General features: G+C 50.4%; 11 protein-coding genes across 11 annotated transcripts; 5 read left to right on the forward strand and 6 right to left on the reverse strand.

Moving 5' to 3' along the window:
- Nucleotides 1-1,643: 1,643 nt before the first annotated feature.
- On the forward strand, nucleotides 1,644-3,462 carry N7457_009631 (WD40 repeat domain-containing protein; the record flags this gene model as incomplete). The annotated part of the gene is made up of 6 exons (XM_057180674.1): nucleotides 1,644-1,956; nucleotides 2,218-2,317; nucleotides 2,444-2,510; nucleotides 2,630-2,967; nucleotides 3,100-3,226; nucleotides 3,322-3,462. 6 exons carry the CDS (start codon nucleotides 1,644-1,646, stop codon nucleotides 3,460-3,462), a joined length of 1,086 nt encoding a protein of 361 aa, XP_057029060.1.
- A 1,063-nt stretch (nucleotides 3,463-4,525) lies between these two features.
- On the reverse strand, nucleotides 4,526-5,494 carry N7457_009632 (rRNA-processing protein UTP11; the record flags this gene model as incomplete). Its single annotated transcript, XM_057180675.1, has 2 exons — nucleotides 4,526-5,308; nucleotides 5,399-5,494. The coding sequence occupies 2 exons, from the start codon at nucleotides 5,492-5,494 to the stop codon at nucleotides 4,526-4,528; spliced, it is 879 nt and encodes a 292-aa protein (XP_057029061.1).
- Nucleotides 5,495-5,921: 427 nt separating this feature from the next.
- On the forward strand, nucleotides 5,922-6,527 carry N7457_009633 (uncharacterized protein; the record flags this gene model as incomplete). Its single annotated transcript, XM_057180676.1, has 2 exons — nucleotides 5,922-6,078; nucleotides 6,271-6,527. 2 exons carry the CDS (start codon nucleotides 5,922-5,924, stop codon nucleotides 6,525-6,527), a joined length of 414 nt encoding a protein of 137 aa, XP_057029062.1.
- Nucleotides 6,528-7,266: 739 nt separating this feature from the next.
- On the reverse strand, nucleotides 7,267-8,148 carry N7457_009634 (putative transcription initiation factor TFIID, 31kD subunit; the record flags this gene model as incomplete). The annotated part of the gene is made up of 1 exon (XM_057180677.1): nucleotides 7,267-8,148. The coding sequence occupies one exon, from the start codon at nucleotides 8,146-8,148 to the stop codon at nucleotides 7,267-7,269; it is 882 nt and encodes a 293-aa protein (XP_057029063.1).
- Nucleotides 8,149-8,886: 738 nt separating this feature from the next.
- Nucleotides 8,887-11,348, reverse strand: N7457_009635 (putative lipin Smp2; the record flags this gene model as incomplete). The annotated part of the gene is made up of 3 exons (XM_057180678.1): nucleotides 8,887-10,739; nucleotides 10,807-11,175; nucleotides 11,240-11,348. The coding sequence occupies 3 exons, from the start codon at nucleotides 11,346-11,348 to the stop codon at nucleotides 8,887-8,889; spliced, it is 2,331 nt and encodes a 776-aa protein (XP_057029064.1).
- Nucleotides 11,349-11,828: 480 nt separating this feature from the next.
- On the forward strand, nucleotides 11,829-15,242 carry N7457_009636 (Fibronectin type III domain protein; the record flags this gene model as incomplete). Its single annotated transcript, XM_057180679.1, has 3 exons — nucleotides 11,829-12,007; nucleotides 12,064-12,257; nucleotides 12,316-15,242. The coding sequence occupies 3 exons, from the start codon at nucleotides 11,829-11,831 to the stop codon at nucleotides 15,240-15,242; spliced, it is 3,300 nt and encodes a 1,099-aa protein (XP_057029065.1).
- Nucleotides 15,243-15,596: 354 nt separating this feature from the next.
- On the forward strand, nucleotides 15,597-17,011 carry N7457_009637 (tRNA guanylyltransferase; the record flags this gene model as incomplete). The annotated part of the gene is made up of 8 exons (XM_057180680.1): nucleotides 15,597-15,610; nucleotides 15,658-15,747; nucleotides 15,928-16,059; nucleotides 16,116-16,160; nucleotides 16,233-16,408; nucleotides 16,487-16,575; nucleotides 16,630-16,734; nucleotides 16,799-17,011. 8 exons carry the CDS (start codon nucleotides 15,597-15,599, stop codon nucleotides 17,009-17,011), a joined length of 864 nt encoding a protein of 287 aa, XP_057029066.1.
- Nucleotides 17,012-17,226: 215 nt separating this feature from the next.
- On the reverse strand, nucleotides 17,227-18,028 carry N7457_009638 (uncharacterized protein; the record flags this gene model as incomplete). The annotated part of the gene is made up of 2 exons (XM_057180681.1): nucleotides 17,227-17,335; nucleotides 17,361-18,028. 2 exons carry the CDS (start codon nucleotides 18,026-18,028, stop codon nucleotides 17,227-17,229), a joined length of 777 nt encoding a protein of 258 aa, XP_057029067.1.
- A 2,463-nt stretch (nucleotides 18,029-20,491) lies between these two features.
- Nucleotides 20,492-21,522, forward strand: N7457_009639 (uncharacterized protein; the record flags this gene model as incomplete). The annotated part of the gene is made up of 3 exons (XM_057180682.1): nucleotides 20,492-20,557; nucleotides 20,611-21,136; nucleotides 21,215-21,522. The coding sequence occupies 3 exons, from the start codon at nucleotides 20,492-20,494 to the stop codon at nucleotides 21,520-21,522; spliced, it is 900 nt and encodes a 299-aa protein (XP_057029068.1).
- A 481-nt stretch (nucleotides 21,523-22,003) lies between these two features.
- Nucleotides 22,004-24,763, reverse strand: N7457_009640 (histidine biosynthesis protein HIS4; the record flags this gene model as incomplete). The annotated part of the gene is made up of 3 exons (XM_057180683.1): nucleotides 22,004-22,203; nucleotides 22,283-23,845; nucleotides 23,908-24,763. 3 exons carry the CDS (start codon nucleotides 24,761-24,763, stop codon nucleotides 22,004-22,006), a joined length of 2,619 nt encoding a protein of 872 aa, XP_057029069.1.
- A 561-nt stretch (nucleotides 24,764-25,324) lies between these two features.
- On the reverse strand, nucleotides 25,325-25,531 carry N7457_009641 (uncharacterized protein; the record flags this gene model as incomplete). The annotated part of the gene is made up of 1 exon (XM_057180684.1): nucleotides 25,325-25,531. The coding sequence occupies one exon, from the start codon at nucleotides 25,529-25,531 to the stop codon at nucleotides 25,325-25,327; it is 207 nt and encodes a 68-aa protein (XP_057029070.1).
- Between the last annotated feature and the right edge of the window lie 1,447 nt (nucleotides 25,532-26,978).

A 26,978-nucleotide genomic window follows, 5' to 3' on the forward strand; every position in this document is an offset into this window, starting at 1 on the left:
AACAGGCAAGAGACTCAATCCCCGGTGTTTGGTACCGACTCTCAAACCTCGTAGATCGAACCTAAGCCGACCCACGCTTATTTAGGCTGGGCGGGACGCGGTCCGTCTGGGCCTGCCATTTCCAGGGCCAAGGATCGACTTACCATCCCCCCCCCCTCCCCCAAGACCGTGGTAAAGGAGGTGGTGAGGGAGAAAATCCCGGTTTCCTGGTGAGAAGTATCGTCTGACCATGAAACCTGCATTCTGCACTACTTTCCGAACGGGGACAAGGCGACCTCTAATTTGTGTCCTGCAGCCTCTTATTCTTCCCCCCTCACCGTAACCCAGACTCCCGGGTCCGTGGTTGTGACGGGGTCAAGGATGGCGCATCTTGGCCCTTGGCAACCCTCTGATTCGCCTAAACTATTTGTGATAGACCCTAACGACCGCCGCTTCGGGTCCTCCTGACTCAGGATGATCCCTCCTGCAACTGCCAAAGGCTACTTATACTCATTCTGACAGGTGCTGATTTGATTTCATTTTCTTCTCGGATACGGAGTACGGGGTACTTGAATCTTTCTCCGTACAGAGTACAGAGTCTACATATTGGACGTACGGAGTACTCCGTACATATTCGAAAAACCCCTGTCCACATTCTCCAATTCATCCCATAATTCCAAGCCACAGATTGATGCTCCACTAACATTGGGCTCCCCAGGACATCGGTTCGCCCCCGTGGTGAATGATTCTACCCAGCGAAACAGGGATTCTCCACCCGACACGATTGTTGGGGATCTCCGGAGTAGCCTGGTTTGGAATTCGCATCCTCTTTGTTCCCAGAATACTCTGGCAGTATTGACCTAGGTACTCCAGACTGTATATAGCACACACAGCATCTGGGCGTATATACCATGTCGCATCGGGCAAATCCAAGTCCCATCACTCCATACTCCTTGCATGGTACATAGCATGCTTTGCAAAGAAAATATTCTAAAATCCTGGGCGCGATCTGACCGGCGCTTGCCGCGCTGATCTTTCGACTCTGGAGCGTATGGCAGCCCACTCGTCATTGAGGGATTACGATCGCCCTATTGCAGACCTGCTCATCATTCTTGAGGTCAGATCATGGGATTCGGCTCTATGAGAGGCTGGAGTACGAGATCTGGTAGAGACTAGCACTTAGCGTACGGAGTACAACCTGCGCTCTCCTTTTTTTTTGCCTTCTCGATCTTCCAATAGGAAACCCAGAACAGACCAATTCTCACCGACTTAAAAGGTTCCCACTATCGTCGAGCTAGAAGAACTCAACTATCCACACCGTTGTACGCCGTAGGTATGGTTTACATGGTAACTGGGTTCGTCAATGCGCGGTAGCAACGTCGGCCCCACGTCCCAGGAAATTTTCCTGAGGTCCATCTCCCGACTTCACAAAACCCAATTGACGAGAAACCCACGGAGGACTACAATACCAAGTAAAGAGAGAAAAACCAGTCATACAACATATTCCGTACACACCGTTTACCGGGGGATTCTGAAAATATCACTGCGCCCCCGCTTCAGCCACAGGGAGATCACCCCTCAATCCTGGAGATCAATATCTCCATATCAAACAAATCAAGGGGCAGCCACGCGGGACTAGCGGCTATTCAAAATCCTAAAAAAAAATGCATACTCTCAAAGCAGTCGCCTCGTCGACTCTATCCCTGCCGGCGGATAATTACATCTACTCGATCGTCGCGTCGGCGCCAGGGACCTTCGCCGCTATCTCCTCAGATGATTCGCTGCGCGTGTTTGACGCCGCTGATCTCAATCGTGGATCAGTGATCTCACACGCTACCCACAATGGCGGTGTTACCTCGCTGCGAAGCTTTGCCATGGGCGAGTCACACCTCTTGGCTACAGGAGGGCGTGACGGGAGGGTGAAGATTTGGGATGTGCGAGCTGGGAATGGGACCCCGGCGGTGGAGATGGCGACGGGTGAGTCTGATTTGATTAAGCTTTTTTGATTAATTTCTTTTTTGGGGTTTTATGCGTCCATTGCCGGTTTTGGGGGGTCTGCGGGAATCTGCTGCCCGGACAATGGGCAAGTGCAGGTTGCATGGTTTCTGCATTTCCGTTGTGCTATTACTGGTTTTCGGGGAATTTGTTGGCGCTTGGATGCAAGGATGGCCCCGTCTCGATTGACTTTCTGCTGTCTATCAAAATGCATCTTTACTAACATATTGTTTCTGTGTCTAGCCAAGAATTCGCCTGTTCTGTCTGTGGCTTGCAACCCGGAAACGAACACTGTGGTTGCGGGAACGGAGCTTGTCGCTTCTCAGGCTGTTGTTGCATTCTGGTAAGTTTCATTTTATACTTCGGTTTCAATCTGAATATTGCTGGGATATATCCAATCCCAGTAGGACAGCCATACTCTAGCATGAGATCTCAACACCACAACATCACACCACTAACTTAAGAATAGGGATATCAGAAAACCCCAAGACTTCCGCCTTCAATATGTGGAGAGTCATAACGATGATATCACCGAGGTAAGTGCAAACCTGTACCTCCATCCATCCCCAAACACCATACCGCCCCAATTCCCAAATGCACCACCAGTCGGACTAACCATTGCATCGGCGCTTTGCCTGTTACCGGTGGTACACAGCTCCAATATCACCCGACGCGCAGCAACATATTACTCTCCGGCAGCACAGACGGACTCGTGAACATCTATGATACGACAGTAACAGACGAGGACGAAGCCCTGGTGCAAGTAATCAACCACGGCTCCGTACATCACGCCGGCTTCCTATCGGAGAACACGATCTTCGCTCTCAGCCACGACGAGCACTTCTCCGTGTACCCAGCCACCGACCCAGACGATGCCGCGCAGGAGCCCGAGCCCGTGCACTTCGGTGACGTGCGCGACCCGCTAGGCTGCGAGTATGTCGCGCAGCTCTGCGTCGGCTCACAGGGCCCATACATCGCCGCTGGAAATAAGATGTACGTGTATCTTGTATTCCTCATATTCTCGAGTTTCTGGTTTCTGGGAAAGCGAGTCACACGCACACGTGCTGTTGTGCTTATGTTTCTTCCGCTGGGTTCCTTGGGTGTTTGCTGACTGATGTCTTACAGTGACAACCGTCTCGATCTTGTCCCACTCGTTTCCAGCCCGTCGTGGAAGCTGGACCGGGATAATCTGTGGCGGTTACCGCGTGCTCATTGCGAGGAGGTGGTGCGCTCGGTGTATTTGGATGAACAGGTACGTAGGACATGCTTATTGCCACATGTTGTCTCTATTTTGCTGTTTGCGGGTCTGGTTATTGTGACTCTCGCTAATTTAACTTCCCTCATTAGAGTCAATCTGTCTTCACCTGCGGCGAAGATGGATTTGTACGAGCATGGAAACCTGCCGAGGAAGCTGATGCCCCAGTCCAGTCTGGGGCTGCAAAGGCTAGGCCGAAGGAAAAGAAGAAAGATAGATTCAAGCCGTACTAGTCTGTGTACTGCCTGCGGGTGAATGCATCAGCTCTTTTCGGTTGTCTGTCGTGTATCGTTGGGTGTTTGGGATGTGGGTAAAAATAGATGGTCATTCTGGATTTGGGTTTTACGATTAGATGTCGGGTCGGCTCGGTTCTTACTATTGTAGCTCCGTAAAGTACAGGTAAGGTTTTTGTTGCTGTGATTATCTTGAGGCTATATCCTCGATCTATACTCTAGTCCGACCTTTGCTAGAGCATAGATTGAGATTTCACCACATCCACCCCAAGTACTACATACTACATATTAACATACCGAGAATGACCTCACTCTCTAGGAGCCACCAAAAACCTTACCCGCATAAAAAAATGGCCATTTAACCGTCCCCAGATCGAAGGAGAGAAAGCAAAAAATTAGTCGCGCCCGGGATCGAACCGGGAACCTTCTGAGGATGTGTAAAGACTCATCAGATGTGAATCAGACGTCATAACCATTAGACCACGCAACTGTTGGATGACATGTAGGTCGCTTGTATGTATCATCAAGTATAACATGGCATGTAGACGACGAAGCAAAAATAGTCGCGCCCGGGATCGAACCGGGAACCTTCTGAGGATCTTTGAGACACAAGATTGTGAATCAGACGTCATAACCATTAGACCACGCAACTGTTGATTATGACTAAGCTTCGCATCTTGGATAGTCGAGGGCTGTGGTGGCCGTGTGGTTGTTGAAGTGGGTGATGTGGTTGGGCGAGGAACACGGCGTATGGGAGAGAAATGTGGGAGTGGCTCAAGTCAGTTGTGGTGAACGCACGCTTGATTTGGATGCGATGGGAGCAGGTGATGTCACAGGGCCTCCATCTGGTAGGGTATTCACTTGACCTGCAACCTCAAGCATTGTTACTGCATGGACCTGTACGGGGACTTACTCGAAACAAACCACATGTCTACATGTAGTTAGGGTGTGAGTGAGTTCCTTGAATGTATGCGCCGGACTGCCTCTATGGTGCTTGGTATCAATATGTACAAAAAAGATGATAGCGAGTCATCACTCATAAACTCCGTCGAAACAGAAACACTCAGCGCTTGCGCTCACGAATCTTCCACTTGATTCCGTCCTTGTTGGTGCCTCCCACGGAATTGTCCATCTTAGCCCGCTGCCAATCAAGCTCTTTCTCCGCTGTCTGGATCTCAGCGTGTTGCTTGTGCAGCGCAACCAACTTGTTGTTACGGGCCTCAATGGCTCGCTTCCGTAGTTTGCGAGCCCGCCGGGCATCTGCAAGTGCTTGCCGTTCAGCCAAGATTTGCTTGGGTGCCTTGCGGGCTTTGCTTGATGTCTGATCTTCCTCCTCTGATTGCAGAGCAGCCTCTTCTTTTTGTATCCTCTGCTTCTTCATTGACAATTGGTCTTGTCGATCATCGGCGAAAACCGTTCTGGTAGGTTTGGGCTTCGGCGGGGCACCGAAATCGAAATCATCGAACTCGTCATCAAATTCGTCATCTTCATCCTGGCTCTCGTCCCCGTTCTTCCCATCCTTTTTGCCCAGAACCTTGTCCATGCCATTCTGCAATTTCACTTCGTTCTCCAGACGCTCAATCTCGCGGCGCACCCGCTCTCCGACTGTGCGAAGATATCCCTTATCTTGCGTCTTGAGCAGCTTGATTGCCTCGTGGCTCAGTCCCCGCGCTGCGGCAGAATCCCGAGCTGTGCCTGCACCACGTCCGTGCCGACCTTGGGTCCGGTTCTTGTCTCCCATCATACCAAAGGAGAACTCATCGGGGTTGCGATCGCGCACCTTCTCTTCGAGACGCTTCAGCTTGGCCTTCTTGGCATTGTAATCTTTGGCACGGAGCGTGTAGTCCTGTTGACGTTAGAATGTTTCTCTTGCGCAGGACATCTAGAGGAGTTCGCAAAATCATTGATTCCCCGAATCTTCTCTGTAAGAACCAACCTTGTGCTTCTCGAGGAGACCCCATTTCTCGCGGCCCTGGACCTGGCCACGCTCCTTGTGGTTCCGCCGTTGAACGGCATTGCGCATGGACGACATGCTGGGTTTTTTGTGATGTTGCTGATTTACGAAGGAAGAGAATGCAGTCCAGGTATTGTAGACTTGAAAAAGCCCAAAAAATAACAAAGGTGTAGGGTCTTCAGTAGAAGAGATCAGATGAAGTCGAGCAAAGTCGGAGAACTTTTTTTCTGATTCTGCCAATAGTAACGCTCTCTCCGCCCGAGCTCGGCTCACTCGCATCAACACTCCCACTTGATCTCGGTCTTTTCTGCAAAGGCACTCAGTGAACCCGCTCGAAATTACATTTGTCTATATCAATTCCGCTCTTCCAGGCTTGAGGCAGTCATTAGACTCCCCTTTTCTTCTTCAGCAACCAAGACAAATCCACCTGAACCAAACTTTCCGATCGACCACCCCATACACCCAATCGATTAAGCTCGATCTTTGAGATCGACTTCCTGTCTCAATGGCTACCCCTTCTACATCCCCCGATACTTCTTCAACGAGTACAGCTAAAAAATACAACCTTCGCAACCCGCTTCCACTCTCAGCCCCCCAAGAACAAGAAGTGAAACTGATGTACTACAAGCGAGTACGCTCCCATTGCGCCCCGGAGATTAAAGGTATGGAACTTGTCTTGCTTTATATGTCACCTATACCCATCCTTTCTAAACAATTCACGCCTGTGAACTGCCAAAAGCAAAGGCCTATCTCGTGTCCCAGGCGGAAGAGCAACTTCCGCTCCCGTGACCATGATCCACTCTCCACATGTTGAAGTATACTTGAATCAATTCGCTAACTCAACCATAATATAGCATTTGCTGAGTGCGCTGTCAACCGCACTGTCACTGCGACATGGATCTGCCGCCAGCAGCGCCTCGCAATGAATTCATGCATGCTTGCCCACGCGAAGCCAGAAGAAGAGGACCGTGCACGCGAAGAGTGGTTCGCATCGTATGAGGAACGACGACGCGCAAAGGAAGCGGATCTTGCGCGTGTTGAGGAAAGACGTGCGGAAGTCATTCGCATGATGCGCGACGATGAAGCACGGAGACGAGCGGAAGGTAAATGATTGGATATCTACCTACCTCTCCCTGTATTCTTCTCCCGCTCTCTTCATTTCTTGTGTGAGTGTTTCTTGTCTATATGGGTTTCGGCGTATTGAGTATTCTGCTTCTTGCGTTTCTCCTGGGTCGGAGTGTGAAGATTCTCGTCTTTGGGCTGAGTGCTTGGACGAGAGGAAGGGGGCTGTTGGACCATGCCTGGTCAATCGATTGGCTGGGACTTAATATGTCCATTTCTACAGTCTTGATTCTGGATTTCCTCCCGCTCCCACTCGGATGGACAGACAACGGATTGATCCCGCCGGATAGACCGGCGCCGGACTGTCGTAGCCCAGACGATCTCGGACTCCATATCTTCTCTCTCTCCTCATGGCGCACAAAGGCAACCAAAGCAGGCGTTTTGCTGGGCATCTCAATTACATTGCATGAACATCCCGAATGCGGAGCGATGGGATGGACTGAATTATGTACAATATACACACAGATGATTGCATGTCTTGGTTTTAATTGACCGGAAATATGTATCTTTTTATTATTTCCTTCCCTTTTGTGGTCAGGCGAGGGAACTCGTATCTTAGATTGTAGAAATGTATCATGGAATGGAGCCTTCCCATAAAAGAGACAAACAGAGCCCCATTCCATGGGAGGTTGGTTGGATAGAGAAAGAGTAACGAAAACGCCGAGCACCAAAAACACCACAATTCCAAGGCCAATGGTAGAAGAAATCCCGCACGTAAATGCATGCCCTCATACATCAGTCATCTTGCGGTCCTCATCTCCATCGCCTGCCTCACCCATTGTGGTATCCTCACCAAAGATATCCTCCATCTTGCCATCATTATCATCCTCATCACCTCCTTCTTCACCATCCCCAGTCCCATCACCACCCCTCCCGGCCCCAGGCTGCTGCATCACATCAGGCATATCTTCTTCTTCGCCTTCACTGTCCCACTCATCCTTCAAATCCCACCCCAAACCAGTAAGGCAGAAGCGCTCAGGAGGCAAGCGCATACCACCCATCATAACACTTTGATTCGCAGCGCCCGCAGCACCATTAGCAGCAATACCAGCCGGATCAAAGCCCCGGGACACGCCAGGCAAAGCGATACGGTTCCGCTCCGACGCAACATCCATGAGGAACTCTTTCGGTAGCCCAGTCTGGAACTGGAAGTGCAAGCGAGAAGCAATGCTCAACCGCAATGCCGGCAGAGAAACGCTACTTACTTCGGCGGAGCCTTTTGCGCCCGCGCCGCCGTCCGTCGCCGCGGCATACCCTTCCGTTGCCAGATGCACAGCGTCTTGTAGCACATTGGCGGTGTAGCGGTAGGCGAAGTCGAGAAGTTGCAGTGGCACTCGGTCTTGGTAGGAGGTTACGCCGAGCGACGCGAGGAGCATGTGGACCAGCCGCACGTCCCGTGGTCGTCGTGATTTCCCGCTATCTTGCGTGGAGGTCCCGGGGATTGGTGGGGGTTGTGTTGCTGTGGTAGGGGCTGCCGCCGCGACATGAGGTTGGGTCTGGGAGGTTGTTGCGGCGGGAGCGGAGACTCCGTTCGCAGCGGAGGATTCGGCGGGTGGGGTGAGAGGTTGGGTTGTGGGCGCAGAGCCTTGTGCCTGGCTTGGAGATGCCATTTTTGCCAAAGGCTGCTGATCGAAATCAGAGAGAAGGGAGTGTTGTGGTGTTGCCAAAGAAGTCAAGACCCAGGCGAGATGTTGGATTATAGGGTGTCTAGAAGGCCTGGAAAAGGTAGGTGGGCAGCATTCCTGACGCAATCACACTGCTCAGATGCTAGATACAAGCCAAATATGCAAGTGACGTGCAAAAGTTGAGAAAGTGACGCCTGACTGAGACAAAAAAGAACCTAGGAAGCATATGAGCTCGCAGCGCGCAAGATCACAATTAGGTAATCGTTTTGCGTCGCCCAGGCAGGACCTAGAAATAGGGCTGGGCTTGGATAAATACAATATTCTGTTACCTTGTAATTCAGATTTTAGAATGGAAATTTGAATTGTACACGATTCAATGTATTTAGACAATCCTATTCACTTATCTCATTCATTGCGTCCCATCCAGCCCATGAATCGCTTCAGTACCTCAAGTATGTGTGTGCGCCATGAACAAAGCAAAAATCCAGACCCAGCAACGCCATGAATGCCATGAATTAAAAAGTTCGGCACAACGGCCATGTATAGTGCAGACTAAAACTCCAAGTCTGCATGCAATAGTGTTGGACGTGTAGAATATATCGCTGTCAGACCAGTCTAACGCAGAAACTGACTCAAGAAAGCACTCGCAAGACGGGTATCTATGACGCAAAAAATGCCCGAGAATTGATATCCTTCTCAATAGGCAAAGCGGTCGGTGTATATTCAAGGTTTCTGCGGCAACTTGGAGCGGATGGGAAGAGAGGTGGTGTTCATCTCAGTTGCTTCCTGCTGTTTCTCGATGACGGGAGACAACTCCTCTTTGCCGATAGCTGCCTCTTCAATATCAGCTTCATCTCCTTCCACCGATTCAATTATGGAGCCTGCGGGGTTTGATAGGGCAATAGAGTCCTGCGACATGTAGCTTGCGCCGAGATCTTCCTCTGTCTCAGCCTCATCAAGGTACTCGCTGCATTCGCCATCGCTCAAGTCTTCATCGTATTCTTCGTCATCAACATCTTCGTCCTCCTCGGGAGTGTCCTCCTCCTCCTCCTCCTCCTCATCCTCTTCCTCATCCTCTTCCTCATCCTCTTCCTCGCTATCTGTCGTCGAGAAGTCATCAAGTTCTTGAGGGGTATCTCTCCAGTATGTGAAGTCTGTGTATTCCTCACCGCCGGACTGTACAAGAAGACTGGTCGGTGGGAAGAAATGGTCAAGCAGCTCTTGCATAGTGACGTAACTGCTCTTATACTTATTTAGACTGAGCAAATCCAAAACCACCTCGGCATTAGAGTTGATTGTAAAAATTCGAGTGGATGGAATATTCACAGAGCGATAACTCAGCGCATCGGTCAATCGATTTCCAAAGCCAGCATAGAAGGGATTTTCTTTGCCGCAGAAAAGGTTAAGAATATCCCGTAGACATGCCATTTTGAACACTTCGGGTTTCCTTAGATAGATCTCCCGCCGCAAAGCAGCCATAGTGCGATCGGGACTGCAGATCACTGGTCCTCTTGGTAGTCTGTATCCATCCTGGCAGATACCATTAAGATAGGCTCGTGTGGTATCTGTCTGACCGACAGATCGACTTGTAAGGTACATGATATTGTACCCATTGTTGACGATGTCAGTGTACAGCTTAGCAACACCGGCATGCGTCCAGTCACGTCCGATCATATTTAGCACATGTCCCAACGCATCTGATTTCGTGATAGTTCCATCAATATCGGAAATCACGATCGGGGTATTGCCATTCCACAGATACATATTCGCACTGCAAATTGCTCGATTGACACTGAAAGACATGGTGTTGGCGCCGGGCTTCAGCTGCAAGGCCTTGAGTTGATCACTTGTCAAGCGGAGTGTCTTGGCGTAGTTGCGAGTTTCGACAGCGAAAGAATCTTGTACAGGCGACTGAGGAGGCGTCGGAAAGCCAGGTTGAACATCTGATTTGGTTCGGTGGTGGCGCGTAGTCAAGGATGGCTCCAAGGCGGCACGCTCGCCCTCGCTGTGGTATCCCGGGTCGGAGAGAGCGTCATCGTTCATCGCTACGTCCGGCCGCATCGAATTGAGAGTAGCTCTCTGATCAGCCAGTTCCTTTGATTCCTCGCTGCTGTAAATCCATAGATTGCCGTGTTCATCGGCTCCAATCAATGCACCGATGTCATAATTCCCTTCAAGCTCCTCCGCGAGAATCTTACGCGCGACAACCTCCGCGCGGAGGGCATCTTCTTCATTGCTTTTGTAGCCAGTCATATCCAACATCAAATCTCCAGTTTCAGTGACATGCGATGGGATGTTGGAACCAGATAACTTCTTTGAAAGCGAAATGGCACGAGAAACCGCCTCCTGTGGGGAGAGAGGAGGGCTGCGAGAGCGATTGATTGTTTTATCCTCAACATCATGGGATTCATCGTTCCCATTTGCAGATCCACCGTTCAGAGAATGTCGAGGAGATTTGGTAGGAAGCACGTTGTCTGACAGTGCGTGATCAAGCGGGGGTTTGGCACCCAAGGAGCCATGTCGTGAACGAGTCAGGTCTGACTCTTCAGGGGATCCCGACAATGGTGTCATGGTTCCTTTTGAAACAGTCAGCAACAAGCGACTTGAATCGAGAGCGGAGAACTCGGAGTTAGTGATCCTTACCTAAATCCGTGTTTGCTCGTAGCTTGGTCGACGGCACCGCCGTCGTCGGTGGAGTCTTTGCGCCTTCCGACAATGCATCCCCATTCGCTTTATCCAGGTCGAGGTATTCTGGTTCCTGTAGAGAGTGTGGGAGATCGGGTTCGCTCTGGGCTCTAGGGCTAGCCGCGGGAGACACTAATGGTGAGGTTTGTAACGATGCGGGGATCTCGTCGGTGGTTTCAAAAACGAAGAATGCTTCACCACCTTCCCCCAGCTTCATGGCATATTCTTGTTTGAGACCGTTCACTTTGAATTCCACCTTCTTTTCAAATGGACGCAAGAGCGAAAACTTGCCGAAGCGGACATGAAAGGGCGAACAAGCGAGAGTACCTTGAAAGAGATAACCCGAATCAGTATCTTTCGTGGAAACCAACCCCGAGACATGGATAATTACCATCTTCCTGCTCTATAACAATGACATCAATGGCCCCGCTAAGGGTGGCCGGGTTGATAGAGTTCCATGTCTTAGAGACAGAACCGCTTATAGAGCGATAGAGCTGCATCCCGCCAAATGATATCTAACCCCGTTGACAGCAGCTCTGCGTAACGCCTGGGTATTGCAGGCCAATCTAGAGCAAGTTCCAGAGTTTCCGAAGTCAAATGAAGGTAAGGACGGTCGAAAAGATGTGAGACAGGTTTTGGGAGAATCGGGAAGTTCAACGGCCCATGTGACTGACACTTGAGGGACAACGCGGCTACATAACCGTCGTCACGGGATAATGTCAGCACAATATCAATAATCTTTGAACATCAACGAAATTCTGGAGTTTCCACTTTATGAGAAAGATCAAGATAATTTATTCCAACCGCCAGCCAACATTTGTTGGTTTCGTCAACAGCATTCAACGCCCAACAATTCTGTTTATGTCAGCACTGGAGTTGGCATGCCGAGGTCCCGTAGCGGCTGATCTCCATTCTACGCTAACCGTATTGGGGCCGCTGAGGTTCTAGATCACGTGGATATCCTACCGCCCACTCCAGCAATGGCGATTCTTGAAATTCCTCTTTATCCCGCTGCCCACGTCCAATGGGTGATTGACGTTGGGATGTATGAGCCGCTTTACTTTGCATTTGACGCTTACCCAGCAGTGGTCCCCCGCGTGAGAGTGCGAGGCGTCATGGCCCTCTTCCTCGCGGTCTCGATCTTGTGGGCTTTAATCTGGTGAGTTCCTTGTCTGTTCCGACATTCCGGTTGCTTGGCTAACCCATTATGTGAAGGCTTCTCTACCGTGCATGGCAAGTCTGTCAGACTTCCAATGAGGTCCTGGTGGAGAAGCTCGGGCTCGACATCCCTCCGCCCCCAGAGGTCACCCTCGAAGAGATCACAGCTCATGAAATTCGCATTGCTTGGAAACAGCCCGACTTCCATAACTCAATACATAAGCATATAATTCAAGTGAACAACGTGAAAGGTATGGGCTATGAAAGGATATCCACTAACCCCAAAAACAAATCACTAACGGCCTCTAGTCGGTGAATCCAAACGAGCAGAAACAGCGGTGGAAATATCAAATCTCCTACCCGGGAGCATCTACCACATTTGTGTTCTTTCCCTCAGTGCCGCCAACTTTCAGACTCCCAGTGCGATCCTCCATGTCCGGACGAAATGCTCCCCAGTATCCGAAGCCCAGCAAAATGGCAGTGCCGGAGGCCCCATTATCCGCGCCTCAATACCTAGGTCTACCGTAGGCCTTCCTACACCATCTGCCCCAGTCATGGCTCGTGAGCATAGTGCGGGCCAATTACCGGGAAAACGCCCCTCTGCCGCACGGAAAATCTCACCCGCAACTGGAACTATGGACGTTTCACACGGCAACTACGAAGAAAGCCTCAAAACTAGAGCAAAGACTGCCAAAGAAGAGACACTGGAGCAATTAGCAGATCGTTTGAAAACGCTACAACATGAAAATGAAAGTGTGGAGAAGCAGGGTACCGAGGAGGAAGAAGAGCATATTGCATTGCTAAAGGATCTTGAAAAGCAACGCAGCGAATTGCGGAAACGCGTTAAGGAGAAGGACGAAGCAAGTGGCGATTTGAAAAAGCACGTCTACAAGCTGGAAAGCGTCAACCGGACGGTGCAAGGTGAAAAGTCAAAGCGCATGCGACTTCTGCAGCAGAAAGAGGCGGAGCGGAAGAAACGCAAGGACGACATCCTGCGGTGGCAAGAAAAGATTTCGCGCATGAATACCGATGCTGCGCAAGCCAAAGATGACAAATCGAGAATTGAAGAAGAAGGCGCGGTTCATGCAGATGAGATCCGAGCAAAGATTGCGAAAGAGCAGGCGGAGATGAAAACAATTGATGATGAGATCCAGGATAAAGGAGGTCGGGTCAAGAAGCTGGAAGAAGAGAGGATGGGATCGCAAGAAGGCGATAGTGAGGATGGCAAGGAGTTGGACCGCATCGACAACGAGCGAGCTCGTCAATGGGAGCACAAGCTGGGCACCCTACACACGCGTTATGCCACGCTTGTGAACTTGCACACGCAAGCCCAGCAACAGTATCAAGAAGCCCAAGAACGCCTGAAGTGGCTCACAGCCCAGCGACCCGGCAGCTCGGGGCCCTTTGCCTTGCCGACTATGGACCTCGATATGTCAAACACTGCCACAATTCGCCCCCGTCGCCATCGCGGTTCACTGAACAGCAATGTCTCTTCCCCTGTGAACTTCCCATGCATTGACACATCGTTTTCGACTAGTGTCAACTACAACCCGTCTGGTCACTCGCCCACATTTCCTCCAGGCTCTGCGTTCTTTAATATCAATAATGGTATGGCCCTTCCGGGTCTATCTGACCCCCCAGAGATCATGCGCTCAGATACGGAGATTGCTTTCAATAATCCGCAAATGAGTCCTCGCGCGGATGCCCTTCTGCCATCGGATCTCCTCGGTGACGAGGAGTCGCCAGAATTCCCCCGTGTTACTCGTCCAAGGTTTTCAACTATGGAGACATCTAGTAACCCCTTGGACAGTTTTGGCCATGGTCCAGTATCGCCTGTTTCTTCTGATGGTCGAGCCGGTAGTATTTTTGCCAGCCCACTGGAAACTCAAAATAGGCATGACGAATCCCAAGGTGTTCATCTGTCTGCTGCTGGGGAAGCCCCCAAAAGCGCAACGCGGAGACTTTCTGGACTTTTTGGCTTCCATCGGCCCCGTGGAAAAACTCTGGCTGACGAATCTCCTATGCTGGGTTCTCTGAAACCCGGCCAGAGCCAATCCTTCCCTCGCAATGTTGATGAGCTGGACCCAATTGGTGCACGGCGGCGACGATCTAGCTATACTGGGAACTGGTCAAATCCGATGTCATTGTTCCCTCGAAGCAACACGGCTGGTGTCACCATGGATAGTTCTTCTGATCATGCACCTTCGCGGCGAGCTGCTTTCTCGAATATCTTCTCATCCAGCAAGTTTGGATTCGGCGGTACTGGTACCCATGCGAACTCCGACCTTAGCAGTGGATATAATCAATTCAGTCCTCGACATGATCCCATTGACCCATCGTCGCTACTTGGCGGCGTTCGACGCGGCTCTCTGTCCCCACGACCTTCCTCGACCTCATTCGACACCCAGAATCAGCTTCCTCACCCCTCGACAGACAACCGTCATTTCGGGTGGCCATCGACTGAGAATGCCGGGCATCGCAACAGTCCCCTTGGATTCGACTGGGCCTCGCCATCCACATGGTCTCGAGCACCTTCTCGGCGACCTTCAATCCAGTATGGCTCATCGGGTCATCTTCCTCTTGGTCTGACTGGTGAGCCTGATTTTGTGGAGGGCACATTTGAGCGGCATCATCGACCGCTCCAGGCACCCATTGGTACTCGTCCGTCGTCGTCTCATCGGCCACTGACTCCAAAGCTGAACCCCGCTGCTCCGTCGTTTACGACGGTTCTCACGGGGGAGAAGTCAGATGACATAGAACAGGACAGGGCCAACGATCCTGACAGTCCATTTGATATACACGAGTATGATGGATCTCCCTCCGAATCCCGCACGTCTCGTTCCCTTTCCCACTTCACTGGCGATTCATACGAATCGTTGGAGCGCATGCCATCTGGAGCCTCCTTGGACAATGCGTCGAAGGAATCCTTCATTCGCAAGATCACACGCAAGGGTAGTTCCACCAAGTTCAGCTCATGGAAGGATCGCTCGGGACTCTTCTTCAAGAAGGGTGACTCCTCGCAAGGTGATATTGACGAGGATGCGGCCAGCGAAGCACAGCTTGGCAAGAGTGTTGATAGCACCGTCTCAAGTGTAGCGTCCACGGACCGGTCGACGCGCAGCAGTCTGGGATTCTTTTCCCGCAAGTCCCGCAAGTCTGACAAGGCCAGCGAGACTAGCGAACGAGCTAGTGAGACTGGCGACGAAGAGATGCTGGAGGAGGTTGAAAACCTGTGATCTCGCATGTATCTATGGACCATTGTTGGTTCTGTTCTTTCATTTTCATTTCCTATCTTCCAGAATATCTCATCAGGACTTTCGATTGATATGCATTTCAGTCGCATATAACCTTTCTTTACGCGCTTTTCATTCTTAGCAATTATCTAGGCAGCGCTAAATAAGTACCTAAGTGACTGTAGTAATCTCAGAGAATTATCGTTCATCTCATTCAAGCCGATTGCTGGTCTATAAGTCGAGCATCGTAAATTTCCAACCTCCGAGGGGCAGTGCGGGCGGGCAGAAATCGCCCGCACATTTGAACTCTTCCATCCCGACCTATTCGTCCCTCAACACCGTCCAGTAGATCAAACCATGGCGAACTCAAGGTGAATATTGCAATTTTGAGGAATTCCAAGCCACTAACAAGACACAGGTTTGAGTACGTCAAGTCTTTCGAGCAGCCGGATGTGCTACTCCCCAATACCTGGATAGTGGTCCGCATTGATGGACGAGGATTTCACAAGTGAGTACATGTATCCATCTTTTATTGTCGAGGTGTCTGGTGCATGGAGAATCTTCAAGCAGGAAAATGAGATATTCATATGTCATTAATCATTTCATGCATGCCTACCACCACACTATAGCTGCTTTCATGGAAGAAGTGCACATAACTTCATATCCGCAATCTAACATTTATACATAGACTGTCCGATCACTACTCGTTCGCCAAACCCAATGATCGTGGTGCGCTGGACTTGATGAATGCCGCGGCAGTCGAGGTCATGAAAGAACTTCCAGATCTATGCATTGCCTACGGAGTCAGTGACGAATACAGGTATGCCCAGCGGTCTTCACCGGCATCGTTTGCAATTACTCACAATCATGCTTCAGTTTTGTATTCCACCCTAACTGCCAACTTTTCGAGCGACGCAATGGGTGAGTAGTCGTGGCTTCTATTCGCGATATAGCTCGGAAGAACAGCCGTTGACAAGGCCTCTCTCACTGCAGGAAACTAGTAACCACCATCGTCTCTACGTTCACAGCCCACTATATCTATAAGTGGAACGAGTATTTCCCCGGGAAGCCCCTCCACCCTCCGTATCTACCCTCTTTCGATGGGCGTGCGGTCATCTACCCAAGTAATCGCATTCTACGCGACTATATGAGCTGGAGACAGGTTGATTGTAAGTGAAGTTGTTACCATCATATCGCATTGCAGTTCTTCTGTTGCAGGGGTACATCTGGCTCATTCAACTTTACAGGTCATATCAATAACCTCTACAACACTACCTTCTGGACAATGGTGCTTCAGGGTGGCATGAGCAACACAGATGCAGAGCAAGAGTTGAAGGTAAGTTGCCATGTTTCCATTAATTCAAAGTATAGACCATTGACTTTATATCAGGGCACTGTGTCTGGAGACAAGAACGAGATTCTCTTCAAGCGGTTTGGTATCAACTACAATAACGAGCTGGAGATCTATAAAAAAGGCACAGTTCTTTATCGCCAGGTAAGAAGCAATCTCTATTCCGAGTTCCTTTCTCTCGGGTCTGTACTAATCTCTCAATGAACAGTATGAGCTGGAAGAACCCAAGTCTGCAAAAGCTATTACAGACGAAGAACCACAGGTGGCTCAGGAAAAGCAGTCAAGATCACAGCAAGACAAGATTCGGAAACTGCGCCGGAAAGCACAGGTCGTTGTTGACCATGTCGATATCATCAAAGATGAATTCTGGGAGAAACGGCCGTGGATTCTATCAGGCAATCCGGGAAAACTACCAGCCTAACTTAGCCCAGCCTCAAAAACGAAACAAACAATAGACATTTCTCCTTGATTACCATGGTCACGGTTTCGCCAAACAAAAAAAGGGTATCTTGGTTTCTATATGGCGTAAGAGAGAAACTGGTATATGCAGAATTTTGTACACATGGCCCTGACATGCATGTGAAGCGCTCCAATATCAATAGCCACAAATGCGATAAAAAAAATAAAACAAACGAATCAGGCCTTGGAGTCCTTCTTGACTTTCTTCTCCTTTTTAGACTTCTTTTTCGAGTCCTCGCTCACATCACTATCTGCAATCTTGGAGCTCTTGCTCTCTTTCTTCTCCCTTTTTAGCAGCTTTCTCCTTTAACCGCGTGGCAGCCTCATCTGTCTCCGTAGTCTCCGCACTAGTCTGATCAGACCCCCGATCAATCGATGTGGGCGTTGGATAATCTTCCTCCGAAGCAGTCCGTTTCCGCTCTTTCTTAGCCTTCTTAGCCAATTTCTCCGCCGCCTTCTTCTCCTTCTTCTCCACCTTAGCAGCCCTCTTCACCCGTCTCGCCTCCTTCCGCACAGCCTTCTCTTCCTTGCGAGCAGCCTTGGCCAACTTCCTAGCCTTGCGATCAACACCATCATCCCCATCCTCGCGCTTGCGCTTCGACTTCGACCCGGATGTAGAAGTAGACGCAGACGGGGTATTTCCCTCCTTCTTCAATCCGTCCAGCGTTCCAGCGAGCCCCTCTCCCCGCACAAAGTGCCGGTAAAGCTCACTTGTGAGCGCGTTGTTCTCGCGCGCAGAGGTAGCCTCGAAGCTATCATTGCCGACGCCCTTCAGGGCGTCCTCGAATCCGCGCAGCCACCATTGGTTCGTGGGGTCTTTTGTCGTCTTCTTGCCGACGCCGTGATTGTTGGCTTTGCGCGATACCAGAATCGGGCGTGTGAGGCCCAGACCGCCGTGTGCGCCTGGTCGCTGGTTCGGGTTCAATGGATTTCCGGGGCCGGACCAGCCGTGCTTGATTAGGTAGGCGTGGGCGTCCATTTTGTGGTGGCGGGTTGGCCTTGTAGGTAGAGGTTGGGGTGCAGGATTTGTGGGATGGTTGAGTTGCTTCGTGATTTTGGAAGCTGTGTGTTTGGGACTTGGGCTTGTGGAATCGGAATCTGGAGAGCTGATTGAGGGCGTTGGTCCCCTTGTGCCTGAGTGAAGAAAAAGTTCGGATAACAGAGAAAAAAGTTGAGATAAGATTTGACACCTGATGGGTCAGGCTGCAGTATTCCCTCATCCTTTTTCTGTGTTATTTGATGCTCTTTGATAGATCCCATGTGTTGCGATACTTTCATCCAACAGTTGCGTGGTCTAATGGTTATGACGTCTGATTCACATCTGATGAGTCTTTACACATCCTCAGAAGGTTCCCGGTTCGATCCCGGGCGCGACTAATTTTTTGCTTTCTCTCCTTCGATCTGGGGACGGTTGAAACCTGACCTGAAGAGTTCGTTTTTTGACTCTTACAGATGGGTTCTCGGGTATACAGCTCGGTAGGGTCCAGAATTTTCTCCGTAGGACTCAGAAACCTGTTATGTCAGCCTTGAATTCTGACCCCCTATAAAGGGTGGAACCTAAGTAGGACTCAGAACTTCTCAATTATGTAATTAGATTTAATTATAAATTCTTTTATTTGACTTTTTTTCCTATACACTACGTACCGACACCCCTGTCTATACCTACCTACCCTTGTCTCTTACTATAATCCTAATCATATGTTAAGCATATATGAAAAAAAACAGACGTGACGGGAAATGATGGAAGAAGAAGAAGATGTCAACATAGAAAATGTAAACAAATAAAATTTTAGCTAATGTTGTTGAGGAAGGAGCACTGGTGTTCTACATTAGGTAGGGGTAAATATATATCATGTTAAGTATATGTTCTGAAGCTATATAATAGATATTTCGACTTAAACTTAATTTATGGTAGTAGGGGAATGTATGTTGAATCATTTAAATTATTTTTCTAGTAGGTATGTATTTAAATATGGTGGTAAATATGAGGTTTTTTTTATGGTGATGGAGAATTGTATAGATAGTAGGTGCGCTTTTTGGTAGTGTGATTGGTTGAAGAAGATGAGATAATCAATGAATTCTGAGCCCCCGGGAGCTAATAAGGTGGCAGAATTCGCGGATAATCTTCTGGGTCCTACGGAGAAAATTCTGAACCCTTCCGAGCTGGAACCCGATGGGTTCTCCTGGCTCTAGATGTATCCAATTTGAAGACTATTCACACCAGCGCTTTATATTGGATGACCATGCACTCGACAGCCCTGGAGATAAGCTTGAAATGGCCCCACCAGTGGGGCGTATTAACTCTAGATGGCCCTGGCTTATACCTGTACATATCGACAGACACTCCTACTATGACTACCCGGGGGAAGTGCAATGATCCAAAGCCGGCAATATTCATGGGACTGTCAATATGGTCTCTACACAGCCCGGGTTTGAGACGCCCATGGACCAAAGGTCCTAGGGCCCATGAAGGCCGCGGTGTTGATGGCGGCAGATCATCAGAGACGAACTTGCCCAAATCGGTCGTTGCCAGTCGAAGGCTTGAAACAGAATCAAATCCTGGACATCCAATACCCTTTCTTCGGCGTCAAGAGAGCTAGGCTCATACTAGAGGTGGACTGAGGAGATTGCGAAGCTAGGTGTCTGTACAGATGTATTAAGGATAGGCAGAATCCATGGATGTTCACATCTGACATTGAGATCGGGGACTAGTGAAACCAAGAGATAAATATGAAGACACGAGCGAATCTATGTAAAGACGGAAGGTTTGGCTTGAGAGTCGATGCCCTCTACATTGGAATTTGTCTCTGAGTCGTTCCTGTGCATGTGTCCCTGATCTTACAGGCTTCAACATAGCCCCTTATGCTTGATGTATAGTCTGAAAGAGCCTCATATCCGGTCGAGTTAAGTGAATACCAATGGTGCGTGGTAGATGAAAGACAGCAGATATTTCCCACAGTCGGATTATGGACGCCTAAGATGCTGAACAAACCCGTCAAGCAACATGATCTCGGGAAGCCAAACGGCTTATCAATGGGTTCTAGCGCCTAAACGATGAGTACATCGAGTGTGTAAAGCAGATGAGTGCCCAATCAGGCCCAAAATCCCTCGCATTCGGGGATGCTCTGCATGGCCGGGTACAATTACCCACATTGGAAGAGGAACACGGGATTGAACTAAGATTGACGATATTATTTGCATTACGGCATTCAAAGCAATAGGATTAATAATCTGAGATCTCTGCCTGAAATCCAAAGACAATTGCAAAAGAAGAGTCAAGCGACGAAGTAATCACCGTAGCGCTGATAGGACCATCTCCGCCTAATCGCCAGGGCATCCACCGGGCTTAATAATCCTTTCGCCACCCCTCCAAAGGCTCCACTGGCGGGGGTTATCTTTTGAGTCTTTTCTCCCCTCAGATTACTTCTCACACAGATTAACAATGGCGCCCTCATTCATGACCATTGATACCAACGACATGGACGTCGACTTCGGCGCAGCCAAGTCCGTCCAGACGAAGCGCACTCTTCTTCTGGCACCCCCTCGATCGCCACTCAAGAGGACAAACTCCGAGACCTCTTCAACACCTTCGATCGCGCAACCACAGATCTGCAGATGCTTGACCGGCTTTCTGCAGGCGTTGTCTCCCTCCCCGCAACAACCTACGACCTCATCCTCATCCTCACAGACACAGACGGCTCACGGCGCACCGAGGCCCTCCAACTCCTGACCCGAAATGTATACTCAACCCTGGTCCCAGCCATGAAGGCCGGCGCCAAGCTGCAAACACAAGACTCGGCGCTCAATGCCTCCGAGGCTATGGAAGCCGTGCTGGCAGGTCTCGTGCAGGCCGATAACGGCTTCGAGAAACCCAACTTCGAGCCCTCCGCCGCAGTTCCTCTGAAATTCGGCCTGAAGAGGAAAAATAAGGCTACTCCGCCTACAGCAGTCCCCAGTGTTCCTGCATTCACTGCGCCCATGGGAATTGATGACCCCGCAACCAATAACGACCAAGACGATGATGACGAACTCATTAATGAAGATACCCTCCTCGACGAAGAGCATTTAACACGACCCATAATGCCGCGTATGTTTATGCTCTCACCCCTTTCAAGGCATCTTTCCTACATAAGAAACATGATTCACTAACATATACTTACTTCAGCCCCAGAATGCCAACCCAAGACCGGCCGCCGGCGACGCGCCTGTAAAGACTGCACCTGCGGTCTCGCCGACCGACTCGAGGCAGAGGATAGAGAGCGTCGCGCGAAGGCAGATAAAGAATTGAATGTCATGAAGCTGGATACCGGTGACCTCAACGAGCTGGACTTCACCGTCGAGGGCAAGACTGGTTCCTGTGGAAGCTGCGCCCTCGGTGATGCCTTCCGCTGCGACGGTTGTCCCTACATGGGTCTTCCTGCGTTCAAGCCTGGCCAGGAAGTCCAGATTCTGAACGATATTGCGCAGCTATGAGACATAATTTGAAACTACGGTGTGGTTTGCTTTTTTTTTTTCGGTCTCCGATAACGGAATGTGGGGGTTTGGAATTTTTCTTCAATCGGGTTTTTCATGGGCATTCTTGTTTTGGGATTCGCTTTTTCTTGGGAATAGCTTCATACAAAATCATGCAAGGGGCTGGCGTTTTTCGAATTTGATTCCGCATCCATGACTCATCTCTCATGGCTGTTAGAGGATGCGCGCTGAGATTTCGAGTGGATCCCCAGCGTCATTGAGCCTGCGTTAGATCAGATAGTGGGATGATCGACCGAGATAATTAATTGACTCAAGACATTCGAATAAGTGATCAACTGTAAATACTGAATTCTAAGCCCTTGGCGAGCAGGTTACTTTGGGCTATGTATCTCTGTAATCTGTGTTCATGGCACATCCCATCATGATAAAAAAACAAATCAAATCAACGACAACGAGACAATTGTATGCGGCAAAACATAATTTATGACTGGCTCTTCTTCATGTGGGCAACACGGATGCTCACAGCACGCTTGTGAGCCTCCAAGCCCTCCACGGCGGCGAGGGTCTCGACGGTCTTAGCGAGACCGAGGAGACCATCGGCGGTCAGGTTCGAGCTGGTGATGTGCTTCAGGAAAGAGCCGAGGTTGACACCGGAATACTGCTTGGCGTAGCCGTAGGTAGCTAAAAGGATAATGTTAGCAAGACGATACTTAAGCGCGGGGGGGGTATGCAACGGAAAGTTGGGGGGAAAAGAACTTACGCAGCGAGTGATTGACTCCAGCGGAATAATCGCCAACACTCTCGGGGGTCCAGGGACCGATGAAGACACTGCCGGCGTTCTGGACCTGCTCGATAAGAGACTCGGGGTTCTGGACTTGCAGGATCAAGTGCTCGGGTGCGTAGTCGTTGCTGAGGGTCATGGCCTCGTCGATGTCGCGCACAACGAAAGTGACGGAGTGGGCGAGAGAGCCGCGGACGATGTCCATGCGGGGAAGGGCCTTGGCCTGAGCATCAACCTCGTCTTCAATGGCACGCAGCTCGTCTTCGTTCAGATCGACTGCGATGAGGATAACCTGCGAGTCGACACCGTGCTCAGCCTGGCTGAGAAGATCGGATGCAACGAAGGCAGGGATGGCGGTCTTGTCGGCGATCACGAGAACTTCACTGGGACCGGCGGGCATATCGATGCTGACACCAGCGGATGTATCGTTGGACACGAACATCTTTGCGGCGGTCACGAACTGGTTGCCAGGACCAAGGATCTTGTCAACCTTGGTGATGCTTTCGGTGCCGTAGGCCATGGCGGCCACGGCCTGAGCGCCACCGGCCAGAACGATGCTCTCGGCACCGACCTTGTGGGCGACGTAGACGATTTCGGGGGAGATGCTGCCATCGGAGCGGGGAGGCGAGGCCAGAACGATCTTGTTGCAGCCTGCCACCATGGCGGGGACACCCAACATCATGGCAGTGGAGGGCAGCACAGCGGTGCCACCGGGGATGTACAGACCGACGCGCTCAATGGGACGCGAGAAGCGGGAGCAGACGACACCGGGCATGGTCTCCATCTGGAGAGCATCGTTGCTGCCCTTCTGGGCGGAGTGGAAGCGGTCGATGTTGCCAATGCTGATATCAATTGCCTCCTGGACCTCAGGGGACAGCTTCATGAGCTCAGCGGGGAAGGGAGCGTGGATAACGGGAGAGGTGAGCGATGTAGCATTCTCGAACTTGTGGGTGTACTTGAGGACTGCGGCATCACCACCGTCACGGACGTCCTGAATGATTGGCTTCACCAGGGCAACGATGGCATCGTTGGACTTCTGAGAAGGACGTTTGAGGTAATCTGCGACCACCTGGGGAGTGATAGAGGCAGTGATCACACGCTTCATCTCAATGCGAGATGTGCGGTCCTCGACTGGAGCGGGAGCGGGAGCGGGAGCAGGGGCGGGCTTTGACTCGGGCTTGGCCAGGCCAGCCTTCTCAGCCCAAGGTCCCTTGGCATCACCCTTTCTCCGCTTCACCTTCAAGCTCTTGAGGTCAAGGTTCCGCTCGATATCCTCCAGACTGACACCAGCAGCAGTGCACTTGGTCAGAGCAAAGTAGAAGAGGTCAGCGGCCTCGAAAGCAATCTCTTCCTTGGTGTTCGCACGGCACAACTCATCAGCCTCCTCCATGATCTTAGCATCGATGAGCTTGGGCTCATTGAACAGGCGAGCGGTGTACGAACCAGCAGGAGCATCTGCCTTGCGGGCGTCCAAAGTCTTTTGCAGACGAGACAGACCGGCAGATGCGCCAAAGCAGGTCTCAGTACCGAGGTGGCAGAATCCTAATGAGTCACGATGGTCAGTCTGCGAACATTGAGCATCAACATAGAGAGCTGATTCTTACCACGTCCAATCTGCTTGACAACGAAAACCAAGCAGTCGGCATCACAGTCAAAGCCAATGCGGATCAACTCCTGCACATCACCGCTAGACTGGCCCTTGTACCAAAGTCCGCGCTTCCGGCTCTGGTAAACACCAGTGCCAGTGCGCAGAGCCTCGACAATGCTCTCATCGCTGCTCCAAACAAAACCGAGACAAGCGCCGCGCTCATCGGTAACAGAAGTCGCATACAAGCCATTAGCCTGGTCAGTGACAGCGCTAGACGCAATCAGCTTGGCGGCAGAGATCTGGCCAGCCACATCCCGCTCAACGGTCAACGCCTGCGAGGGAATGACGGCAATCGCACCCTGCTTTGTAACTTGTGTAATGGAATCCTCTGACACTGTCTGAGTGCCAAAGGTTGTGAAGAGTCGTGGAGAATCCGAGCTGATCTTCAATTTCTCGGCGGCGGCGGGGACAGCAGCGGGTGCGGTGCAGACGCTAACCTCGCTGCGCTCGGCAGCATTGGCGGCAATCCATTGCTGTAAAGTATCCAACTGAGAGTCTGACAGGGCATTGACGAGCAGACGGGATGAAGGCACTGATTGTTCCTCGGAGAGGGTGGTCAATTGATCCAAGGTGATCAGGATCTTGGCGGCTCCGGCGTTGAGAATATCGACAAGATCACCGGCGGAGGAGATCTCTGTTGCGTTGACGAAGACATCGAGGGCACGGAAGTTCTGGCGCAGGAATTGTTCTGCCTGGGCGAGACTCGAGACCTTGACCAGTACGCGACCGAAGTAGGCGATCTGCTTGAGCGAGAGTCCGGAGTCGGAGGTGGGGGAGGAGGGGTCGTAAGAGATAAGGAATGGGGTCGCCATGGTGGATGGATGATTGCAGTTAGAGAATAAAAAGATTAAAGGGGGAGAATTGTATTCCCCTAAGAAATTGGAAACCCTTTGACTGGGAGGGGAGAACTGGAGAGGTGGGATAACGATGACTCTTGTGCTATCGTTTTTTTTTTTCCCGGGGGCCCGCAATCCGCTGAATCATCGGATCGCCTCACTTAGCCGCCCATAGTTATCGTAGGGACCCTGATTCGCCTCACGGGGCTTTGGGCTTTTGAGCGATCGATGTTCAAGCGGTCTTTCGAGAATCAGCCAAGACATGCTGTGTCGGCAGCAAGAGAAACGGTGCTTGCATCTTCCCTCGAGATGCTTGCAGGTAACTGGAAGGAAATACGCTGGTCAGCAATGGTATATTAGCTATACCCATCTAATCCGCGCGTTCCCCTGGTCTCTTGTCAAACGTTGTTCATTACCACAATATTGATTCTGGACTCATCTCCTCAGATCAATCCCGCTACAGAGTTACCGTGTTTCCCAACTCGGTGATCTCTCCAGCAAAATCACAGCCAAGTACAGCTCCATCACCGAAGGCATTTACATCAAAAGATTGGACGGCGGAGTATAAGTGACATGGATCGAAATGGATAAGGGTAGCACATTATACCATCCGTTGGGCTCTGTGCCACATGCGACACCTTTGACTTGCACTTGACCTGTGCTGGGGTTTGGTAGTGACACTTCTTTGACCAATTTCGGTTGTCCTCCCACGCGGACAACCAGCGATGTGTTGGATGATGCCATGGTGAACAACAAGAGTTCAAAAATCCCCGAATCTCAATATTCTCGGCTCGACCAACTGAACCAAATCGGCCTCATATACCTCGAGGGCTGACAAACACAAGTGGAAGCATTCTGGAAGTGGAATTGTCTCGATTTAGATGGCTGGCTCTATACAGACCCCCCTCTCCCTCGATCCACCCCCCTTTACACCACTTCCACCCCCCCTTATCTCAATACGGTTAGCAGATTACCATAAGAGGAATCTCATCATTTGTATACAGATAAAGCTTAGCGCCAGGGCTATATTATTGACGCTAGTATTTCTTGGCGTATAAGTGTAGTATCATATGGTATAGTGCACACCAATCAGCTGTACTACGGTATTCTAGGTGGGTTTACCTCTACGTAGAGATTCTAATATATTTAATTGAAAAATGAGGGTTTTGATATATAAGATCGACAGATATTAGGGTAGCGAGATGGGAGCCAAATAGTCTATTACCGGTGTCTTTGAAAATCAGCATCTATTTTGAGGTCACATAACCACATAGGAAGGTATTCAGCTGATTGGTGTGCACTATACCATATGATACTACACTCATACGCCAAGAAATACTAGCGTCAATAATATAGCCCTGGCGCTAAGCTTTATCTGTATACAAATGATGAGATTCCTCTTATGGTAATCTGCTAACCGTGTTGAGATAAGGGGGGGTGGAAGTGGTGTAAAGGGGGTGGATCGAGGGAGAGGGGGGGTCTGTATAGAGGCACCCATTTAGATCGCCATGTTCGTAATCCGTACAGGTAATGATAAGCGCCGAGACCTTTGTGAAGGTAGGTGAAACCCTGGGGTAAAATATAAAATAATAGGAGTTTAGAATGGCCGGAGGAATCATTGGCCAAGATGCTCGGGTCAATATCAAATGCAAGGTACCGAAGTAACAGAGGAGAACGGGTGAGACAAGGCGTATCACGGATCATTGCCACGCTCACGACAAACGTCCCTTTTGGGAACACCTCTTCTTAGTTCTGCTCTATCAAGTTGAGATCCATGAGTACCCTTGGAGACTTGGAGATATACTGAAGACAAACACCGAACCTGGAATGTAGGGAGTCCAGCCCGTTGCGAGGCTATATGTATGACGAGCCGCGCAGACTGCGTGTATGATAGTTCCTCCAAATTAGAGACGAACCCATGGACCTTGACTTGGAAGTCACAGCCTTCCATCAGACATTGTAATCCCAACTGAAGTCTCAAAATAGAAGGGACCGAGACAAGTCGCTTGAGTTCAGATGCCCAACGCGTCGGCACGGACCTGTCGGACAGGTCCTGTCCACCATCGACACCAGTGTCGGAACTCAGTTCACCGGTGTTTCTTGAGAGCCTTGAGTAAAGTCGCCTTGATGCATTCATCACGGTCAGGCTCTCCTGTCTGGTGATGATATGCCATCATACTGAGGGGTATGT

Source organism: Penicillium paradoxum, assembly GCF_028828445.1.
Source record: "Penicillium paradoxum strain IBT 22861 chromosome Unknown utg000007l_segment0_segment0, whole genome shotgun sequence".
Classification (NCBI taxonomy): domain Eukaryota; kingdom Fungi; phylum Ascomycota; class Eurotiomycetes; order Eurotiales; family Aspergillaceae; genus Penicillium; species Penicillium paradoxum.